The following is a 22,951-nucleotide window of genomic DNA, read 5'->3' on the forward strand; positions in this document are numbered from 1 at the left end:
TTTCTTAACTTAATGGGATTACTTACTTTTCAGGTTAATTGAAGATGGTCTGATAAGACCGAAAATATTCGTTCTGAACAAAACCAACTATTGTAATCCATTTGGATTTTTGAATTTAAGTTTTTAATTAAATATATACTACTTACAACAGAAGTTTTTACTTCAATTTAAGTTTACTATTATGGTATACAGTGTGTAAAAGCCAAGTGGAATAAATTTATTATTTAGGTTACTGTAATATTTATAAGAAATCCCGAAACACGTCAAATTTAAATTATAACTTGACATTCTTTAACGTGAAAATGCAACCCCTACCTTCAACCCCCTTAGAATGACAGGTACAACCCCTTAATTTTTAAAATAGGAAGTATAGGCTTGTGATATATCGTTTGAAAGGTCTTTTCATTCTCCATTCAAAAATGTTGTCGCTTTCAAGTTTATTAAAATTAATTAAGATAAAATAAATTAAAATCATGTGGTTACCGAAATTCGCTATCAAAAACTAAAATGTAAGGCAAAACGTAATAAAATGTAGAACACGAAAAAGAACTATGAATGTTAATGAAGTAGATGTTCAAAATGTTCACCGCGAACGTCTTGGCAACATCCTAATCTCAAATAAAACTGTCTTCTAACATTATTTAACATAACAGGCGTGATCGATCTAATCGCAAGCGTTATTCGTTCTTTTAAGTCATTTAAATCAGAAGGTTTAGTTTTGTACACATGGCACTTCACATATCCCCATAAAAAGAAATCTAATAATGTAAGATCAGGTGATCGCGCTGGCCATTCAATCCATCCTCGCCTCCCTATCCACCGATTGGAAAATATTGTATCGAGGTACTGCCGGACATTAAGTTGGTAATGTGGTGGTGCTCCATCCTGCTGAAACAATATCGTATTCGCTGAAACTTGAGGGTTTCCTGGATCAGGATATAAATTTGCCAACGTTGGAATTACATCATTTTGAAGTAGTGCCAAATAATTGTTGCCATTCAAGTTGCCCTCAATGAAAAAGGGACCAATGATATTGTTTCCTACAATCCCTGCCCAAACATTAACCTTTTGAGGGTATTGAGTGTGTTCTCTCATCCAGTGAGGATTTTCCGTGGCCCAGTAGCGGTAATTTTGCTGATTAGCATGACCGTTAAGTGAAAAAGTACACTGATCAGAAAACATAACGTCTTCTAATTGGATAATATTGTTATCCAACATGTCCATCATTTGCTCACAAAAAAAGTTCTCCTATCAAAATCGTCTTCCATGAGCTCCTGGGTAGGTATCATCTTATAGGGATGCAATTTATTTTCTTTTAATATGTTTACTATCGATGTATGGCTAGCATTGAATGTAGTGGATGCCTGTCTACTCGATGTATGTGGATTTTCCTGAAACTCAAGCAACACATCTAATTTGAGTTCATCACTCAGTGCATTGGCAGCTGCTTTTTTTATCTGCCTTACATGACCAAACTCGCGAAACTGCTTCTCTATTTTACTTATTGTTCCTTGGGATATAGGCGGTAAATTAGGAAATTTCTCATGAAATAGCGAGTTACTTCCTGTTGTGTTCGGGTGTTATCTCCGTAACCAATTATTTGTAAAACTGTTATTTTATGCATTTCCGTTAATCTAACCATTTTTCAGAATTGAATTGAACGAACTTTTTACTTAAATTAAAATACTGACAACTTAAATAAAACAATTTACTAATGCGTGTTAAAATAACGTTGCCACGGAAATTCTTTAAAGTTTTTTAATGGTTATCATCTGAAAACCACATTGCTATGGTTTTTGTTCACTTTCTCATTATCAAGACCTAAACGGGAAACAAGTTTTGAGTATATTTTAGCGAATTTCGGTAACCACATGATTTTAATTTATTTTATCTTAATTAATTTTAATAAACTTAAAAGCGACAACATTTTTGAATGGAGAATGAAAAGACCTTTCAAACGATATATCACAAGCCTATACTTCCTATTTTAAAAATTGGGGGTTGTACCTGTCATTCTAAGGGGGTTGAAGGTAGGGGTTGCATTTTCACGTTAATGAATGTCAAGTTATAATTTAAATTTGACGTGTTTCGGGATTTTTTATAAATATGTACAGTAACCTAAATAATGAATTTATTCCATTTGGCTTTTACACACTGTATAGCCAACTCCCGCAAAGTCTTTAATATTTATATATTAATTAGTTGTAGATTGATTTGGGTTCCTTGTATATAGTCTAAATGAAAAGGAATTCAGACAAAAAGATTGAGGTAAGAAATGAAAAGGCGAAAAAATAATGAGAAAATGAAATTATTGAAATGCACCTTATTATACGTGTTTTACAAACATAGTCGATAGTGGATGAACAAGGAAAAATAAGTCTTCCTTAGCTGTGTACTCTAGCTGAAAATCATAGAAAAAAGGAAAAAAATATATAAACAAAAACACAGATAAATACAGAGAAAAACATAAATGAATAAGGAACAAAATAAACGAGGCTAAGGAAAAGTGTATAATCTAACAAAAACATCTAACCGATTAATTGACGAAAACAATAAACCTATTAACAACTCAGACGAAATAAAACAAGTATGGACTAAATATACTGAAGATATTTTGGTTGAGTTTACCGAAAGTACAAGCTGATTATAGCCGCAAATGTCAAACATGGAACAAAAAATTTCGGTTTAGGAGTATTGGCATGTTTTTGTTATGTATATGCTGTATGCTTCAAATATAAAGAGATAAAGATTTAAAAAAATACATTTTGATTATATTATGTTATGAATTCTGCAATTTTTGATTTATATAAAACAATAATGAGTAATATAGTAAGTAAATAAGAAATTGTTTCTTTGGAGATTAATTGCAGTTAATTATTAGGAATATTTTTGGCAATTGCCCTTTGATATATTAGGGAATAGATTTGGCAATCGTCAAATCAGTAGTTGCCATTTGCAACAGATATTTACAATTAATCTCGAAAGAGACAAACATTTACTCGTTATTGTTTCAAATAAATTAAAAATTACAGAATTCATAAAATAGTAATCAAAATGTACTCTTTAAAAGCTTTCTCTCTTTATGTTTGAAGCTTACAACATATGCATTATAAAAACATTCCAACACTGCCAAAACGAAATATTTTATTTCATGGTTGACATTTGCGGCTATATTCACCTTGTACTTTCGGTAAACTCAACCGATATTTTAATTGTCACAAGGACGGAACCAACACAAACTGATAGCGGGGAAGCCCCAATAATATATTATAAAATCTGAAGTACAATATGATATAAACAACTAAAAATCTGACCGAATTCCTGGGCTAGATAAAGTTCACATCGAGCTAACTAACCTTATACATGAGGAAAATTTAAGCGCAACACCTATGCTCTTTAACAATAATATAAAAATCTGGCGAGATACCTACGGAATAGCTACTATCAGGCTTTGCTCCGCAACAAAAAACCAAGAACTTCAAACACTGTAATTAATAAAGATTGATTAATTTAATGAAAACCTTTTTAAAGATGATACATACAAGAATATTCTGAAAATGTGATTAGATCAGATTATTAGATAGTTTAGATTTCGAAAAGGCTTCGGAACAAGAGAAATTCCACTTAGTTTCACAACTCTCTTGCTTGAAAATGTCGAGACCAACAAAAAGATCTTTACGTTGCTTTTATAGATTAAAAGAAAGGTTTCAACAAAGTTAAGCATAGCATTGATAACGTGCGAAATCTGTATTGGAACCAACAGGCTGTGTACTTTCACCATTACTATTTAATACATACTCCGGAGAGTTATTTACACATACTTTTGAAAGCTGTACAGAACGGATCAAAATAAATAGTGAAACTATAAATAACATTCGTTATGCTGACGATACAGTCATTATCGCTGAAAATGAGCAAGACCTGCAGACCATGGTTTCAGTAAGAGGGTTAAAGTCATAACAAAGATCCAGATAAAAAATGAACGCATTGAACAAGTAGACAAAAAGAAATACTTGAAATCCGAAATCAGAATTTCGATCAAGAATAGAGCAATCAATAGCAACCTTTTTGAAGATAAGGAAATTTCTGAGTAACCAAAGACTCAATCTGCAAATCCGATATAGGATGGTAAAATGTTATATCCAGTCTATTCTTTTTTATGGCGCCGAAATTTGGACCGCCAATAATGATTTAATGAGAAAACTGGAAGCTTTTGGGATGTGGCTTTTTAGGAGACATACACAGACACAGTTCTCTGCTGATGGGTTAAATAAATGATCACAATGAAACAATGCCGAGGGGAAGTCTGTCTGAAAAACAAATGGCCTAACTAACATTTAGCAGTAATTAACACCTTACAGATACGCCACTAAAACGAAACGATCTCTTTCTCACTTCACGAAACCTCACCATAATTGGAGTTTTCCGTAAGAAGTAATTCTTATGGCTACGGAATTTGACTAAATTTTTTCAGAGAAAAGAAGCGCTGGCGGTAAAAATATTAGCACAAACCAGAAAAGAGTTTTAGACTTTGGTAGATAATCTCATGCAGATTTGGCAGCTGATGTTAAGAGAAAGTTTTCTGTCCTCTATAATAGACAGCACAGACAAAAGTTAACCAATTGAGAAATCATTGGTTTGTATTGCTTTACCTCCTTCAAACATCTTCTGAGTTCTGTTTTAATGGCTTACAATTATTTTATTATAAAGACAAACCCTTTAAGGAATACAAGAAAAACAATATAGCGTATACGTACGTTATGGAAATAAGCGGAAGCAACCTTTTCAATTGGCGTATGATTATCTGTAGGAACTAACACCCAAATGGGCTTCACAGACTTGCTTTCTTCTATATTGCTGCCTTCGAGTTGTCCAAATACGTTTGAACCAAAACCAAATAATTTACCTTCAACAGTTAAAATAAGCGTATGCGCATGCCCAGCAGTTACCTGAAAATAGAGAATACATTTTATAGGATATTGATACATGGTATAGAATACAGACCAAAAAGATAAAAGGATATACATATATACATATAATTTGTCATAATTTTTCAGGTGAAATATATTCAAAGTTTACCTGCTTAACATTTTCTGGAAAATCCAAAAGCTTCGGATGAAATTCGTTATCACAGTTACCATGTCCTAATTGCCCATGAATTCCCCATCCCCACGTATATACTTTACCATCAGCAGTGACTGCAACACTGTGGTACTGTCCAGCACATAAATCTATAATTTTCTGAGACGAAAGGCAGTTTATCATTTGCGGATAAGGACTTTCTTGAACGGAATGCCCTAAACCTAGCTGGCCATATGTGTTGGAGCCCCAAGAGTATACCTGAAAATAAATGCATTATTAAAATTTTAAAAATTTTCTATTCAACTTCTACACAAACGATCACAATGCATTATTAAATAAAACAATTCTTATACGCAGAGGACACAGTCATCGCTGCACAAGGAAGATCGTAGATCGAAGATTTAGTATGACCGAAACCACCTGAAGCCAGAGGTGGTTTCAAAAAGCCGCCAAAATACAAGTATGTGCTTTCCATTTAAATAAATAAAAAAAAATAAAGAAGTTGACAAAAACCTTAAACTTGTGTGATCGAGTCAGGAATTAGAGCACTACCCAACCCCAAATTACCCAGGGGTTACCGACGACAGATCCCTCACATACAAACACTCCCAGAACACAAAGATGAAAGTCGCATCAAGAAACAATGTGTCGAAGAAACTAAAAGGTATAACTAGGGGTGCTAATCTCAGTACGCAGCTCCAGTCTGGAGACTCTCAACACACGCCTCGTAGGTGGACACTGCTCTAAGTGAGAGAGGTTGAATCATTACAGGGTGTTTAAGACTTTCCCTAGCCCCTAAAACCCATTCTATCGCTGGAATAGTGCGACCTAAGATTAGAAGAGCTGTAACGCAGACGCCGAGAAAGACAAACAAGTCAAAGATCACTGTCACCCTCTACATGATCACGCCGAACAACTCACCCGACTGAAGTCACGCCATAGCTTTTTTTGTTACACAAAACAGCTGGAGACCTCACCAAGCAAACGGAAGAGAAAACTTTGAAACCGGCACGATCAACAACCTCTACTCGACCATATGGAGAAACCACCTGCCGGATTAAACTTACCTTTCTCTATGTGGAAACATCTAAACCGACTATGGAGTGGAGTGACCCGCTGCAAGCACAACCTGAAAAAGTAGGGCTATGCTGAAGATAGCTGTACAAATCAATGATCATCGGTTGGTGTGCGAACAGCTATAACAAACCTGTACCCAAGAAGACCTAAAGCAAGTCAACGAAAGAGTCCTGGATGTCGTAATCACTGAAAATCTACAATAGTCGTAAATGACTGGAACTGAAGAGGACACGGAAAGTAAGTTAGTTTGTTTTAAAACCGATTTAATATTTAAGAACATTATAAATTGCGCAAAAACTATGTCATGTACGTATAGGTCGCCCTTATAATATTTTAAACAGGATATTTTTTAACATTATATTTTATTAAAATACATGACCCCACAATTTATTGGGATATTCTGTATATTTTAAAATGTAGCCAGTTAAATCTGCACATTATGTGGATCAAGTAGCTTAACCGCCGGTCAGATAGTCCGAATAAAAGAGTATAGCTAGAAGGTGATGCCAACATCCTGCTCCGGTAAAAAGAAACACGTTCACAGAACCAATTACAAGGACTCGGATACAAGTTAGGAACATTTGAAGACCTTAGCCAGGAAAAGGAATACGAGAAAGAATACCAAATTACGATTAGCATGCTGGAATATTAAATCGTGGATAAAAAAAAAGATTAAGAGATACTGACAGAAATGACTACACACAAAATCGATACATGCGCACTCTCGGAAACTAGAAAAAATGGAGAAAAATCATCAAAATATCAAAATTTTCCATACATTTACAGCGAAAAAGACAAAGCAGATTATTCTCTCAGCTCAGGAGTGGACCGTTTACTGCACGAGCAAGTTGAAAACGACATAGAAGTCGAATCAGCTACAGATTCCTGAAAACGACATTGACTATAAATCTTGAAAACACTAAACTTGATATTTACACACTATATATTATATACATAACTCCATATCAGTTTATGCTCCAAATATAAATACACCGGAAGAAGAAACCGAAGATTTTTACAACAGTCGCCACTCCAGTATGCAATGGACATGATACATAGAAAGGAAAAATAGTAATTCTTGCAATACAAACCAAAGAGTAGAAAATAATAACAGAATACAGACCAACAGCTATTTAACGAAGGCACACAAAACCTAACGAAGAACACCTCATTGAAATTTGAGCTGATAATACTGAATACATTATACACATTTAGACGTCCTGCTACAGATACTGCATAAACTTTTACTTTTTGTCTGGCAAAATGAGGCCATGCTCTGTGAATGGTCTGAAGGCGTGACATACCCGTTACATAAAAAAGGCAATCAGTCCAGTGTGACAACTAAAGAGGTATAACTGTAGTTGTGACACGAATTAAAGACGGCGGTACTATTTACAATAGATCAATACAAATCTTAGCATACACTGACGACATTGACATAGTAGGACGTAGCCAGCGAGATGTTAAGCAATATTTCCTAGATATTGTTCTGAAATATTGATAATATTTCCTAGAATTGGAAATGGCGGTGAAGCAGGTCGGTCTAGTCATCAATGAAGACAAAACCCAGTACATGTTAATTACTAAAGATCCTATAGCAAATGAGGAACGGGAAACAGTCTTTGGAAGTGATATCTTTAAACGTGTTGACAGCTTCATATGCCTTAGCTCGCTAGTAGCTACTAACAACAAAACAAGCGAAGAAATTAAAAGGGGGTAAACCTTAAAAATTAATATTGACTCCAAAAACAATTCCACTCAAGAAATATTCAAAGAACTAAAATTATTATATACAAAAAAAATTTCTGATGCCGGTACACACATATGGGGCGGAAACATGGACTCTAATGCAAAAGGATCAAAGACTTTGGAGATATAAACGACGAAGGACAGTGGCGCAAAAGATTTAATTTCGAATTATACTCTTTAATGAACCAGATGTCCTAACGTTCATTAAAACACAGCGACTTAGATGGGCTGAACACATAATACGAATGCCAGACAATACGATTGCTAAACAGCTGACGAAAGGTCAGCTGAAAAAAGGTTACGTACGATCAAAAAATAAGACTGGGCAAATTTCTATTAAACCAGCCAGTAATCAAAAAGAAACTACCCAAATATTTAAAAAACTAAGCATCTAGTCTCTAGAAAATCAGGATATAAAATAGTTCTATAAAAATGAACAGGATAGCTGGCAGTCATAACGTCATAAATACAACTACAGCATTAAGATCAAACCTTAAGAAAGGCCTAATATAATAATAACGGCTAGTACGCGAAGAAAAAGCCGCTACTAACATACAAACTAAACTAGAACACAATTTTTAAATCTTTGACCGTTTGGTTGTAAACCATCGTCCTGATGTGACTCATCCTGTATAATATAATAGAATTAATTATATTTCCGAATAAACAGAGTTTAACTTTATTTCCTATTTTTGGCGCCAATTACTGTAATTATGAAAATGACCATCACCAGACCATTAAAATCAATCAAAAATACCTGTAATCTAACCATTACTTGTTTGGTAAACAATAAAGTCCCATAATTTACATAAAAATCTTTTGCTTCCTATTTTAAATTCAAAAGATTAAATGTATGCGATATGGGGATATTTAATACTATATAATTAGTTCAAGATCTATTCAACTAGTTCATTGATTACTATTCAATTAGTTCATTTTTGTTACCATAAAAAGGATCCGATTTTATATCGTAGTGTGTTGTATACCGAAGTCATGCCAAAAATGAAGTACCTCTTTTTATTATTGTGTTTGTTTATCTTTCACCAATATGTAGCAGCATATGTAAGTAAAGAGCCAGATCTACTAGAAAATAGAATCTTCAATTTTTAATCGAATGAGTTATCATATTTCAAATATTATCATGATTCGCACTTAAATAGCAGCACCAAAAATAACCACAAGGTTTGTGGAAACCAGCCTTTATGATCTATCAATCAAAAAATTCTAATTCTCATACTTCAGGTATCTTTCTATGAAGAACTAACTTTTATGGCGATTTGGTCTTTTATTGTTAGAGTTTCATATGGTAGACTGTATAGGTCCATATTTCAACATCGTAAACTATCAATTTAAGCAGCTACTAACACAGCAGTGAATAGTTTCGGGAATAATACTGGATGTCCTTGTCTAACTCTTTTTAATTTTAATCGGTAGTCTGTCGGCAAATAAGTTAACTGATATAGTAGTATGTATTAATCGGTTTTTACATATCGAATGCTTTTTCGAAATCTATGAATGCTGTTAAAGTGGTACATGATCTATGTTTGTCTGATATGAAAAATTTGAGATGAAAACTTAAAAGAAAAAAAATGTTTGCATTTTCCCAATCTACTCTATTTCTTCTTTCAATATCTCTGAATGTAATTTTTTTGTTATCTGTATTTAGTGTTTAATAACTTTCTTTCTTATCACTTTGGTCATTTCCTTTAATTCTTTTCTTTTTAAATTATCCGTTAATTCACGTTTTCACGTAATTATTGTAAAAAAAATTATTATTGACAATATCTACTTATCGATTATATTTCTTTATTTTGACGCCTGCTTTTTTAAATCCCACCAGGTGCTTTTATGCCTTCTTCATCTTCTTTCGGTATCAAAACCCTGGATGGGTCTTTACTTGTCTGGCTATGTCGATCCATTCAGACTTCTCTTGTGCCCTTCTCCTCCATTGTCTTGGGTTCATAGTTTTCAGGCAGTCTTCCACGTCATCAAACCATCTCGTACTGGGTCTTCCTGTCGGTTTCCATTGTAACATGTTCTTTGTTGCTTTTATATATTCTTATTTGTGGACATATCCCAGCCGTGTTAGCCTCTACCTTTTTACAAATCGTACAATATCCTGCCTTTCATCCAACTTATCAACTTCGTATTTTCTTCTGATTATCCAAGTGCCGTCCTCCTCTTGGACTGCACCATCTTTTATTAGCGTAATGTGTACGATTCCCATAAGTGCATTAATTTCTTTACTTACGAAATTCTCTGAATTGATTTCTGTACCCAAATATGTAAAGGCTACACATATAATACCTATATTGAGCACTTCAATATAGAAACGTTCCCCCCAGTGCGACAGAGAAAAATATTGAAGAGCAATCCCTGCATCTTTTTCTAATGGCGGTGTTTATTGACCACGTGACCTTGATGTAACAAGTCGACGGTAGCTATGCGGTATTGTTTTTGCTTTTGGAGCTGGAGAGTCGGGGTTCGAATCTTCCACTGATTTTTCTTCTTTTTATATAAATTTGATATTAATCAATATTTATTATATAAATTAATGACTTTTTGCAGTATAGATCTGTAAATTTGAACAAAAAAATGAAGAAAGAATAAGAGTGAGAAATAATAAGTTGGTATTATTTAAAAATCAACGATTGAAATATTTTATTGTTTATAGTTTTGATTATTGTAATTTTTTTCTAACTATTTTGTAACTATTTTCCGAATTTTTTCATTTTGTGTATTAAAACAAATAGAAGTAAAATTCTACTGTAAACATATTTGTTCTCACATATTAAGTTTTATGTGAGATATATATACACATTTATTATTTACAATAATATTTCATTGGGGCCTAAATCTAGGTAATATATGTTTATGGTCAAGACATCCACACGTTTGATGGTATAGTTGCACTTTTATCCATGCATATTATCTTGAAGTACGGTCCGAAGTATAGTTGTTTATTGTGATATTATTTTCGTTGTCGTGTCCTTTTGAGTATAATGTACTTGGTTTTTGTTTCACTTATTTAAAGCCGCTTTGTGCTTTGGGATCAATATTCCTGAATATTTCCATTAGTAGAACCTTAATCCTGCTAATGTATATGCAGATAATACATAATCTGTATATGCGGTAATTTGTACCGATTTGGTATTTATCTGGCCGGTTACATTGGTTTTTCTGATAACCGCTTTAAGAACTAGGTTGAACACCATGGTTGATAGTGCACCTCCCTGTCTCACCCCTACGTTTTTGTCAAAAGGTGCTTTTATAAAATTTCCTTTTATTTTAATTTACTTCCTATCACTGTTTTACATTTAATAATTTGAGTATTAATTATTTATCGCATGTAGTATGCCAATTGTGAAGTAACGTGTTTCTTTATTTTAGATGACAGAAAAGCAAATTGAAGCCACAAAGAAATTAATCAGAAATACATGCACAAACAAACAAGGTGTCGCTAAAGGTATTGAATGTATATATTTTAGATCAAATCGTATCTTAAAAATTATAAAAAGAAAATACTAAACTGAATATACAGTGTCTAAAATGTATGTACCTATGAGCTGTTCTTAAATTAATATCCATAATAATTTCCACTCTCTAATATATCTGTTTGAATATAAATCTTCTTACAGTTTCAGGTTAAAAATTGTTGTTGACCAGAACAAAACATTTACGTTGTTGTTGGTGATCCACTCTCTTACTATACGAGTAGTATGAACTGATGAATTATCGTGGAATAAAATGTAATTATAAATACCAAACTGATTTTTTACATCTATACTCTCTCTAAATGACGCTACAACCCAAGTCGGACCCTGGTCTCCCCCAGCATCTGCCACCAAGATCCTTTTGCTCTCCTTTTGCTCGGTTCTCTCCTCGAGTTATCCACCCTCAATACTTCTATAGCATCTGTTCTCACTTGGTGTATGCATCTCTTCTTTGGTCTTCCTACTGGTTGACTAAGGTCACCATAGGTCTACTAAGCGTTCTACTAGGTGTTTTAAGGTGTTATAAAGTAACCTGCCTAGCACAATTTTTGTATGTTTGCATAATGGTGCTATAAAGAATTCTTTGTAAAATTGATAATATAAGGTTGAACCTTATTCTCCACATAACATTGCCGCAAACGGATCTCAATATCTTTCAAAAGTACTAATAAGGTAAGGTTATTTTTTCTGTCATGATCCATATTTTTGCGCTATAGGTCGTATGCTGGTTTTATATATTTTGAACTTTACTTCGCTATGGATGTCTTTGGATCCAAACACCTGCGAGAGAGAGAAGTCTGCTCTATTAGCAATCATTATCATTATCCGTATTTCCTTTCCCTCGCTACCGGTCTACGATTTTATACATATAATGCTTCACAGCTACAGCTTCTCTTACTGATGATGACATTAAGTCGTCAAGCTATTTAAATAAAACTCAGCGGTTAATCGTCCATGAATTTACCAGAATATTCCAGTATCATTAATGCTTATTTACGTATAAACTTACGAATCTGCTGGCAGATTCTTTTGTGCTACATTTAATTTCTCATATATTTTTTAAATGGTTGTTAGTTATTTTACTTAAAATAAAGTTTTTTTCATTAAAACAAAATTTTTAGTAATTTTTTTTTCCGAATTTAAGACGGTCATACTTTGAATATTATACATCCATAGAAAATCAATTAAAAACATTAGATAATGTTATTCTTGGCGGTTACGCCCCACGCCCACCGTCCTCTATAATTTTGTTCGAATTTTGAGTTTGTATCACGATTCACTTTTAATCTTCCATTTTTAAAAGTTTCGGATGACTTTTTCTTTATTTCTTCTCGTTTTTACAACGATTTCAAAAGAACTTAGAATACCATGTTCTGCAAGATCATTATCTTCATTTTCAGTAGGAACTTTACACTTTATCTGAAAAATCGTTTCAAGCTTGGTTGTCCTTGCTAACACTTCAGTATGTTACTTTTACTAATACTTAATTCAGCAGCCATTTCATTTAAAGAACAATTTTCTTCCAATAGTTGACAATAATTTTTAAAATTTGTCAAATTGAATGCGATAAACCGACCATGGTATCAAGTCTAAATCACAGAAGTAAATTTTAGCATTTACATTTCGGTTTCCATCGCCGTACGAGTAGACGGACAAGACTAAAATATGAAAAAACTTTTTATGTTTATCCAATATAATATTAAACAGCAATCTTTGTAGTTTATTTTATATATTTTATTTAACATTAGTCTAAAATGGTATTATTTTAGAAAAAGTTGACGGAATGCAAAAAGGAGATTTTGACTTTAATGATAAAAATGCAATGGTAAGGAACTTTAACTGAGTATAATTGAATATTTTAAGATGATTTATTTTTTAGTGTTATTTGCATTGCGTACTGATGACTTATAAGTTGGTAAGTTTTAAAATAATTTTTAAATTATTAATGTTCACGAGCTTTTCAAGTAATCGTTAAGATAACTAATTGATGATTGATTGTTTATATTATATTTTTATGGGATCTCATAATATATGCATAATAAAATTTATAATTTAAACTTCCATGAGCGAGTTCAATGAAGACTATTATATCAAAATACCATTTTTCATTAGGGAGCATCCATACACTACGTCGTACAGAAGAACGAGGACTTCGCTTATTATGTTGGTATACTACAGGAGAGAGGGGGGCATGAGTGCATATTCGACGTTATTTTTCATGTATTTCAATTTGAGGCTATTGTCTCTAGAAATATAATTCTTTAATAACTTATACAAGAAAACGTTCATCACTAAATATTGTGTTCATATTTTTTTATTAAATTAAATTATTTTTTGGTGAATTATTAATCTGAATTAATTACTCTTGTTATGTATATTCGTAAATGTAAATGTTATGTATATTCGTAAATAAAGTTTTATAGTCAATTTTAAAAAATCCAGAAATAACATTGAATTTTTTAAAAAATCGCCGAAAAGAGAGGTCATGAATTGCAATTGCGACGTCGACACGAGGGCCTCGACTGTAAAAGACGCTTTTCGACGAAGGTGAGGGAGGGTATTAAAAAGTCCAAATTTTTTACGACGTAGTTTATGGATGTTCCTTTACGAAGGTACCACTTGTAGGATATTTTTCTCCAAGTTGATGTTGGTTAGACTTTTAGTAGCAGACCTTTACCGTACCAGCATTTAAGAGATTTTAAGACTGATCTTAAACATAATTTACGCCGAACACACTGACAAGTGGACAAGTTTTGGATAGGACAATCCTTATTAGCTATTGATTGAAAATTACACACACTCAGATATACACACGCGTTTCTTCTTTCTGATCCTCTCCTAGCGGAGATTGAATATGATCAAGGCTATTCGATATTTTTTTACACCTGTTCTAAATAGTTCGTTTGGGTGCAAACAAACCACTCCATTTCATTTCTCCATGACATTTTTCTGCGGCTCGAATTCCTTCTTCCTTACATCTCCCCCTGCATTATATTTTGTACGAATGTGTACTTTTGTCCCCGCGTTAGATAACTTAAGTATTCCTTCCAAATTTCTCTTATTTTTTTTTATTGGAATTTTACTAAAGATCATATACTTGGTGTTCATCTGAATGACGTAGTTATTGCATAATACTCGTATTCATATGCTCTACTAAAAGAAAAGCTCTTGTAATCTTCTTGCCAACAGCACAATATTGTCTGCACATTTAATCTTATTCATTACTGATGATTATTCCTTCATTTACGATTGATAAACTTCCATTCAAATCTGTTCTCTATAGACGTTAAACAATAGTGGCGACAATATACATCCCTGTCTTACTCCTCGTAAGGGGAGTTTTTTATTACGATTTTTATTACGTCTATTACGAGGGGACGATTTTTATTACGTCTGAACCTTCATCTTCTCGACGTATTTTGCCTCAACGTATTTAGATTTTTTGAAGAACAACTACAAATGAAAGATTACTACAATTTGCTATAGTGTGAATGAAATTTTTGGCTCCGCATGACATGACATTTGTTATTGTGGTTGTGACGTTAACATTCCGCTTTTTCAATCTGAAGGTTGTGCTTCAAACACTGACTCAGGCACACTTTTTGTTTGCTTTTGTTTAAAAACATATATTTCGTAGAAAAAGTATACAGCAGTAATTTTCCCAGATTTAATAACAGTCTTTCCACATAACTCATAGTTATGTAAAATACTATTAGATCTACCTACCAAAGAGATACATACACGAGATATATATCGTTAGTAACAAACAAATTCCATATTGTCCTACCATATCATATTTTCACACATATACGTCATGTTATCTCACAAATAAAAAAATATTAACTCAAAATTGTGTTCAGACAAATAACGCATTCATTCCTATTTTTAGATGAAAAAGGATAACACATTCGATTGGGAAGAAGGCTTGATAGTACTTAAAGATAAAGCTCCGCCAAGTATAGGTGTTCCTGCTAGTGCAAGTTTCTCGCATTGTAAAGATTCCGTCAAAACGAAAGAACACAAATGTACAGCGGCTATGGAGATAGCTAAATGTCTCTATGATTTCGATCCTCCTGTAAGTAAACCTAATTGTTAATTGACAGGTTTGTACTCTGTGATCAAAGTGCTTTTTTACTTAAAGGAGAAATTGATTTTCTTTCTTTCAATAGTGAGATATGACTTTAGAATACAAAGAAGCTGGTATATTCATAGACATATAGCGCCTAGACTGGGCATTCCAATCTGAACTCGTTCCCCAAGTGCGACAGAGAAAAATAATGCGAGCAATCCTTGCCTTTCTTTCTAATTGGTGGGGTTTATCTATCGACCTTCCCACTACGAAATTTTCTAATTCGATTATATAATATTAAACAAAAATTGTAAACATTTCTAAAAAATCGAAATTATTAAATTTCAACTCATTGAATCAATAAAATCTGTACCACAAATACGTCATTTTAAAAATAACTTTTTTTTATTGTATGAAATATTTTCTTTACGATTTTTCCGAGCCACATTTTTCGGAAAAAATAATTAACAATAAAAAACATTCAAAAACTAACATTAAGATACTGTTTGATAACTTTCAAGTTGGCACAATATCTTTTTTGGGTTGTCTAGATTTTGAATCGAAATTGTTTTGATGAAAACGTTCACTGCATATAAGTGCATTATTGAAATATATTGTTTTTCCATATAATCCATTTGTTGCGTAATTCTTCTGACTTAGGAAATGTGAATTACATAATAATTGATTATATTTATTTTAAACTAAATAAATATATAAATTAAACGAACTTAGAAATACTGTTTTTTCTGTAAATATTATTCAAGAATATCAATTGCCACACTTATGAAATGATCTATTTCCATATACATTGATGATTGCTCTTTCCGCAAACGCAACATTTGTTTACCATTTTTAAATTCAATTACATAAAATACCGGATAAAATAATTATTTATACATATTGTTATAAATAAAGGTATTGTTTTACATGTTATGTAGTGGGAAGATCACGTGGTCGATAAACCCCGCCCATTAGAAAGAGACGCCAGCACAGCTATCATCTTTTTTCTCTATCCCATTTAGGGGATGGGTTTAGAATGCTGCGCAGTCTAAATATTATACGTCGTCTATGGGTATAATAAATTGTATAAAAAAATATATAATTAGAGAAAGCGAAGCTCAAAATATAAAAAGATAATAAACACCTGAAAAGATAACCAATGCTAAAAAAAAAAAAATTAAAAATATTAAAAATTAATCAAATCAGGTAAAATTTTAGAGCAATCTGTTTGACTTCAAAATAATTTGTAGCGTATGTACGAGGTCTGTTATCAAAGTATCCGACTCGTTCATAGCTCCGCAAGGCTATATTCTTCGTTAGCCAGTTCGTAATGTCTTTCGAAGTAGTCGTAGTTAGTCATAGGTGCTTTAAGTCACCGACGCGTTTAATTGACTCTTCTTTAAAACTCCTTACATACGTCCCGACTAAACCACCCAACTGTTGTCACCGACAAAGTTGAGCCCGACGGTTGGTGTGTGTGTGTGTGTGTGTAGGCTTGTTGACCGACAAAAATAGTTGGTACGTCCCGACTCGACTGTCAGCTGTACGGATGTCGCGGTTGTACAACCAAATCGATCGGACCGATCGTTGGGTACAACTATTTCTGTCAGTCAACAAGCCTAGACACACACCTACCGTCGGGCCCAAGGTGCCGGTCACGACAGTTGGGTGGTCTTATCGGGTCGAGTCTACGAGGGTTTTAGTCATCAAAACGTTGCGCTTTAAGCGGCTTTCTCAGTATGAAAAACACGAAAAAGTAGCAAGCTGTGTAATCTTGTCATTTGTCTAATGTTTTGCCAAACACTGTTCGATGAATGTGCTGGAACATTATTTAAATGAATAAAGCAATCGCCGCTAGCCAAAAATGGGATTATTTTTTGGTCACTGCTTCACGCCATCTATTTTAGAACTTTAATTTAAAATAATTCTTTGTTGATTGTTTGACACTTGGGCGTACTCATAATACTCATAATAAAAACAATCAATATGGACTCTGGGATAATATGAATTTGGCACAAACATATAGTCAAGAAATGATATTCACTCCTAAGACTCACACGTATGATATTTTTCGATGTTTTTCCTTAAAGTCGACCAGAAACGGGTCACAGTTAACAGAAGTACAGTCATCTTCGAACCGAACGAACCATTGTCATCTATTCATTTCGAAGAATGTAAGCTAAAGCAATGACTACGAATTACACACTTTCTGTTGGTAAATTAGGTAAACGGCAACTTCGTGAAGAGTTACTTAATAAACTAGTACCAGACTGAGTGTAATTGTAATATTGTTGTACAAAGGCAAATCGTAACATTGCTGTTGATGGAAAGGATATTGAGCAGACTGCGTCGTATAAATACTTAGGTATGAAATTCGATTGGGCAGAGATAATCTCAAAAGGAAAATCTTTGACCAATTTGGTTATCCGTACTCACTTAGGGTGCGTTCATTACGGAGACCATCGCATGGTATCCTCGCCTAGATCATAGCACTGATAGCCCAGGGAAATAAGTATTTTTTTATGACACTCGTCCGGCCAATCAAACGACAATTATTGTTTTCAATAGTATGGACCTCTGTAACAAAAACCTATATGTTTCCTGCAGAAGAAAGTTATAAGTTACATAAAAACTTTCAAAATCGCGTTTTCTAAATGTTTCTATCCTGATTTGTTGCTAAGAAAGTTGCAAAACAAGTCAAAAATTTTGGTTTTTTATAAATGTTAATAACTTTTTTGAAAATAAACTTATAACATTTATATTGCATGGAATGATGTGTCTTATAGTACTTAAAATACGGTCAAAATTTACAGTCAAAATACTTACCTTATATATTATTAAAAAAAAATTTAAACAAATTAGGTGATTTGACAATTTATTTATTGAAATAATGCATATTCGTAATTTACGCAAAAAGTACATACAAGTTCAAAAAGAAACTTTGAAATACATAAAAAAGGACCAGAGATACACTTAATAGCTCCTTCCCCCTTCCTTCAGCTCCCGCGAGTTTCAAAGTCGGCTGATTTTAGAGAACATATTTTGAAGCTTTGTGGACGATTCCATTAAAAGTCAATATTTTTAGAAGCTAGTACATTAAAACTATAAACTATATTCCACCAATTTAAATAGCCAATGGGACCACTCAACAGAAATTAAACAGCGAATAATAAAAGCAAAAGCAGCATTCGTTAGAATGAGAATCATTTTCAACAGTCGAGACATATCATTAAAAACAAAATGCCGTCTATTGAACTGCTACATATTCACAGTTCTGCTCTACGGAATGGAGGCGTGGACACTGACTGTCGCATCTATGAATCGGCTCGAAGCTTTCGAAATGTGGTGTTATAGGCGCATCTTACGTATATCCTGGGTTGACAGAGTTACTAATGTGGAGGTCCTGCGTAGAATGGGGAAAGAATGTGAAATTCTCATGACCGTCAAAACTAAAAAGTTGGAATATCTAGGACATGTAATGAGAAATCAAGAACGTTACGGCCTTCTCCAGCTGATTCTCCAAGGCAAGGTAAATGGTAAGAGAGGACCGGGAAGAAGACGCATTTCCTGGCTTCAAAATTTACGAAAGTGGTATAACACGACTACCACTGAACTGTTCCGCGCTGCAATAAACAAAGTAAAGATAGCCGTGATAATCGCCAACATCCGGAACGGATAAGCACTTTAAGAAGAAGATATTCTTTCAAATAGGGCTAATTAGATTTCGTCGTCAGATTATCTGACAACAGATGAAGAGAAGAAGCATTACGGAGCAGAGGTAGCCTAGCAACCGGACGGACTGACGACCTGAAGCGTCTTAGCAGTAACTAAGCCTCACAAGACAGATACATATAGAAACAGCTGAGAGACCCCTATGTTCAATAGTGAACGCGTACAATTTGATGGCGATGATGACACTTCTTCTTCTTCTTCAGTGCCTTATCCGGTCCGGATGTTGGCGATCATCAAGGCTATCATGGTTTTGTTGACTGCTCTGCGAAACAGCTCCGCTAATGTCATCCCAAACCATTGTCGGAGATTTTTCAACCACGAGATACGACGGAGTCCCGGTCCTCTTCTGCCAAATACTTTACCCTGCATAACGAGTTGAAGAATTCGATATTTTTCTTCGTTCCGCATCACGTGGCCGAGGTACTCAAGCTTACGTTGTTTAATTAAATTAAGCACTTCTTTTTCTTTTGTCATGCGCTGTAGGACCTCAACGTTGGTGACATGGTCCACATAAGATATGTTTAGTATCCTTCTGTATATCCACATCTCGAAGGCTTCGATTCGTTTTTCAGTGGCTTGCGTCAGTGTCCAGGCTTCAACTCCATATAGTAACACTGGAAGAACGTAGCACCTCACTATCCGCATCTTGGTTCCCAAACTGAGATCACTCCAGCACAGCAAGGATCTCAGCTTAATAAATGTAGACCGTGCCATTTCAATTCTGGATCTAATCTCTTGAGCGTAGTCCCATTGTGCGTTGAGGGTAGTTCCGAGGTAAGTGAATCTGTCGACTCTCTGGATCTCTTCGCTACCTGCCATTAGTGCCCCGGGATCTAAATTTGTACGGCTGACAACCATGAATTTAGTTTTCTTAATATTGAGGTTCAGTCCGTATGTTACGCTCAAAGTTCGCACTCGGTCTAGTAAGGCCTGCAGATCGTTTAGGCTGGTTGCTAGTAACACAGTGTCATCGGCGTAGCGGATATTATTGATGTATTCACCGTTCACTCGGATTCCCATGTCTAGGTTTGTGAGGGCTTCATTAAAAATCTCCTCAGAGCATATATTGAAAAGAGTCGGCGATAGCACACATCCTTGCCTTACTCCTCGCATGATCTTCACTTGGTCGGTCAGCTGGTCTTCGACCTTGACTTGAGCACGCTGGTTCCAGTATATATTCATGATGATCCGAATGTCCTTCTCATCCAATCCTACTCTTTGTAGTGCGGTGACCATCTTCTGGTGCTGACAACGTCAAATGCCTTGGCGTAGTCAATAAAACAAATATAGACATCACAACTGACATCGCGGCACCTCTGAAGTAGGACTTGTAAGGTGAAAAGTGCTTCACGTGTACCCATGGAATTGCGGAATCCGAATTGCATTTCACCGACATTTTCTTCGCATTTCTTGTAAATTCTGGGAATGATGATGACACAGTAAGCCGGAATATTTTGGAGCGAAGGAGTATATTCGTATATAAACTATGAGTGTTCTTTTTGGTTGGAATACGTTTTGATTAGCATCCAGTTAACTATCCAGTTATTCCTTTATATTGCTTTGTTTCACAGGTATCACATTATACGATGGTTGGTATTTATATTTATGGTCTAGGCAACAGTAAGTATTGACAACTAAAATCTGATACTTGTATTGGAAATTTTGATATTTTTTAGGATATTCGCACTCAGGAACGTTTTGACGTATGAGCAATATTTGTGTTTACAGTGGCTTGAAAAATTTGTCTCGGCTCAAAAATGGAATTAAGACAAGAGTGCATCGACTTACTTAATATTATACGGGGATTAAGTACGTAAAAAATTGGTAGATTGAATTTAGTCGTGACCCTGCGCTCTTTCCAGGACGAATTCGGTGAAGGTCGCCCAAAATCGTTACATCAGAAACAATCGACGCTGTGCGTGAACTGATAGAGCAAGATCATTATTAGACATACTGAAAATTGAGACATCTCTGGGCATTAGTACGACAAGCATCAATAATATAATGCATGATCATTTGGCTGTAAAAAATATTTGTTCATGTTGGATCCCACGTAATCTGACAAAAGGTTAAAAAGAGGCTTGTGTCAATTGGTACAAGGAAATGTTGAAGAAATGGGATAGCGGTGCGTCATAACATCTACACAGGTGTCGAAACATGGATCTATGCATATGAGAAGCAAAACAGCAATAGACCGTATGAGTGACCGTATGAGAAGAAGCACATCGAAACAAATGGTCGCTGGTTTCTTTGGTATAAATGGTCAGGTAGCTACAGTGTCGTTACAAGAACGTAAGACGGTCAATTCTGAACGGTATACAACCATTTGTTTGCCAGAAGCTTTCAGTGAAATTTGGAAAAAGAATAAGAACAGGAATCATTCTTCACCACGACAATGCAAGCTCACATCCATCAGGACACAGAACGGAGTTTTTGACCGGCCAAAACATCGAATTAATGGGTCATCCGCCGTGCAGTCCTGATTTTGGCACCCAAAGACTTCTTTTTATTCCCCCACATCAAGAAGCGGTTGAAGCGTTCAAAACCAATGTTTTGAAGATACCTCAATCTGAGTGGGAAAAGTTTTTCGAAAATTAGTTCAAACGCATGCAAAAGTGTATTAATTTTCATGGAGAATATTTTGAAAAGTAATAAAGCCATTTCCGACCAGGAATACTTCTTTTTAAATTTTCAGGCCAGAAATATAAATAGTAACTTCTCATACCAGCATAAAGCTGTTTAAAATCAGTTTAAATATAAATAATACAAAAATAGAAAGTGAATAACATATTGGTAGTCAAATATGTACATATATTATATACATTATTATTATCTAAAGATTTTGCTAAGTTAAAAAAGATACTCTGTATGTTAATATATTTTCATTATAGGATTTTACAAAATTAGTTTTAATTCATTACGAGTACCTACAAATATATTAAATTTTAATGTTTTTCTTTTTATTTTTCAGAATTATTTCCTACCATAAAGAGATCACAAAGGACTACAGTTTAAAAAATTTATTTAAGCAGATAATGATGCCACTTCGTTGTTAAAGTGTAATAAATACACAAAAATAAAGCCATATATATTTTATTTGATTTTCTAAATATATCATCCCCACAAACGAGTTTATGTTATTTTTATCGATTAAAAAAATTTATCACCAAAGGATTACATCTGAAGGTGTAAGATATTTTTCAAAAATTTGTATTTCAATAACGATTTCCAAGCTATAAGTCGAAACGTGAAATAAAGCATTTCTGTGGTTATATTATATTAATATAGTACTATTTACATTTTTGGTCACAAAACCATTCTTATACCTTAAAAGTCATAAAAAGTTACTTGTATGCTATAAGCAGTTTATGTTCAACTCCATTAGTTTTTAACGAATTATTTTGAATCTAAAGAATCACAAACAGGCGACACAAGCTTTTTTAAAGTTGAGGAAAGAGCTAACGGCTTGTGATATGAAAATTCCACTTCAATACTACGTCTTTAGTATTCTCTTATACGGTATAAGAGATTAGGATTTTAATGATTGCCCTATTATTAAATCGAAAGCTTATGAAAGTGAATGAGTAAGACAGTGAGAAATGCAACTGTCTTTAAAGCGAATTACAGAAATTTGTTTCTGGAAGACAGTTACCATTTCGTAGGTAGTTTAGCGACGCACAGTTTTGGAAGCATAGCTTTCTTATCACGGGCTTCGGACGGATTGCACTGATCGATGCAAAGTTGTGAA

At 34.0% G+C, this 22,951-nt stretch overlaps 2 protein-coding genes across 2 annotated transcripts in view; one reads left to right on the forward strand and one right to left on the reverse strand.

Moving 5' to 3' along the window:
• Positions 1-22,951, reverse strand: part of ca (RCC1 and BTB domain containing protein claret) — a 99,689-nt gene that overhangs the window by 33,483 nt on the left and 43,255 nt on the right. The window contains exons 12-13 of the mRNA XM_072523079.1: positions 5,080-5,340; positions 4,758-4,949 (exon numbers count right to left, since the gene is read on the reverse strand). Of these exons, the coding sequence (XP_072379180.1) occupies positions 4,758-4,949; positions 5,080-5,340 (453 nt within the window). The remainder of the gene's footprint in view (positions 1-4,757; positions 4,950-5,079; positions 5,341-22,951) is intronic.
• LOC140433335 (general odorant-binding protein 72-like) lies at positions 8,823-22,299 on the forward strand. Its single transcript, XM_072521365.1, has 6 exons — positions 8,823-8,970; positions 11,299-11,374; positions 13,172-13,227; positions 13,282-13,317; positions 15,292-15,477; positions 22,175-22,299. Exons 1-6 carry the CDS (start codon positions 8,902-8,904, stop codon positions 22,190-22,192), a joined length of 441 nt encoding a protein of 146 aa, XP_072377466.1. The 5' UTR covers positions 8,823-8,901; the 3' UTR covers positions 22,193-22,299.

This window comes from Diabrotica undecimpunctata, chromosome 2 (genome assembly GCF_040954645.1).
Source record: "Diabrotica undecimpunctata isolate CICGRU chromosome 2, icDiaUnde3, whole genome shotgun sequence".
Taxonomy (NCBI): Eukaryota; Metazoa; Arthropoda; class Insecta; order Coleoptera; family Chrysomelidae; genus Diabrotica; species Diabrotica undecimpunctata.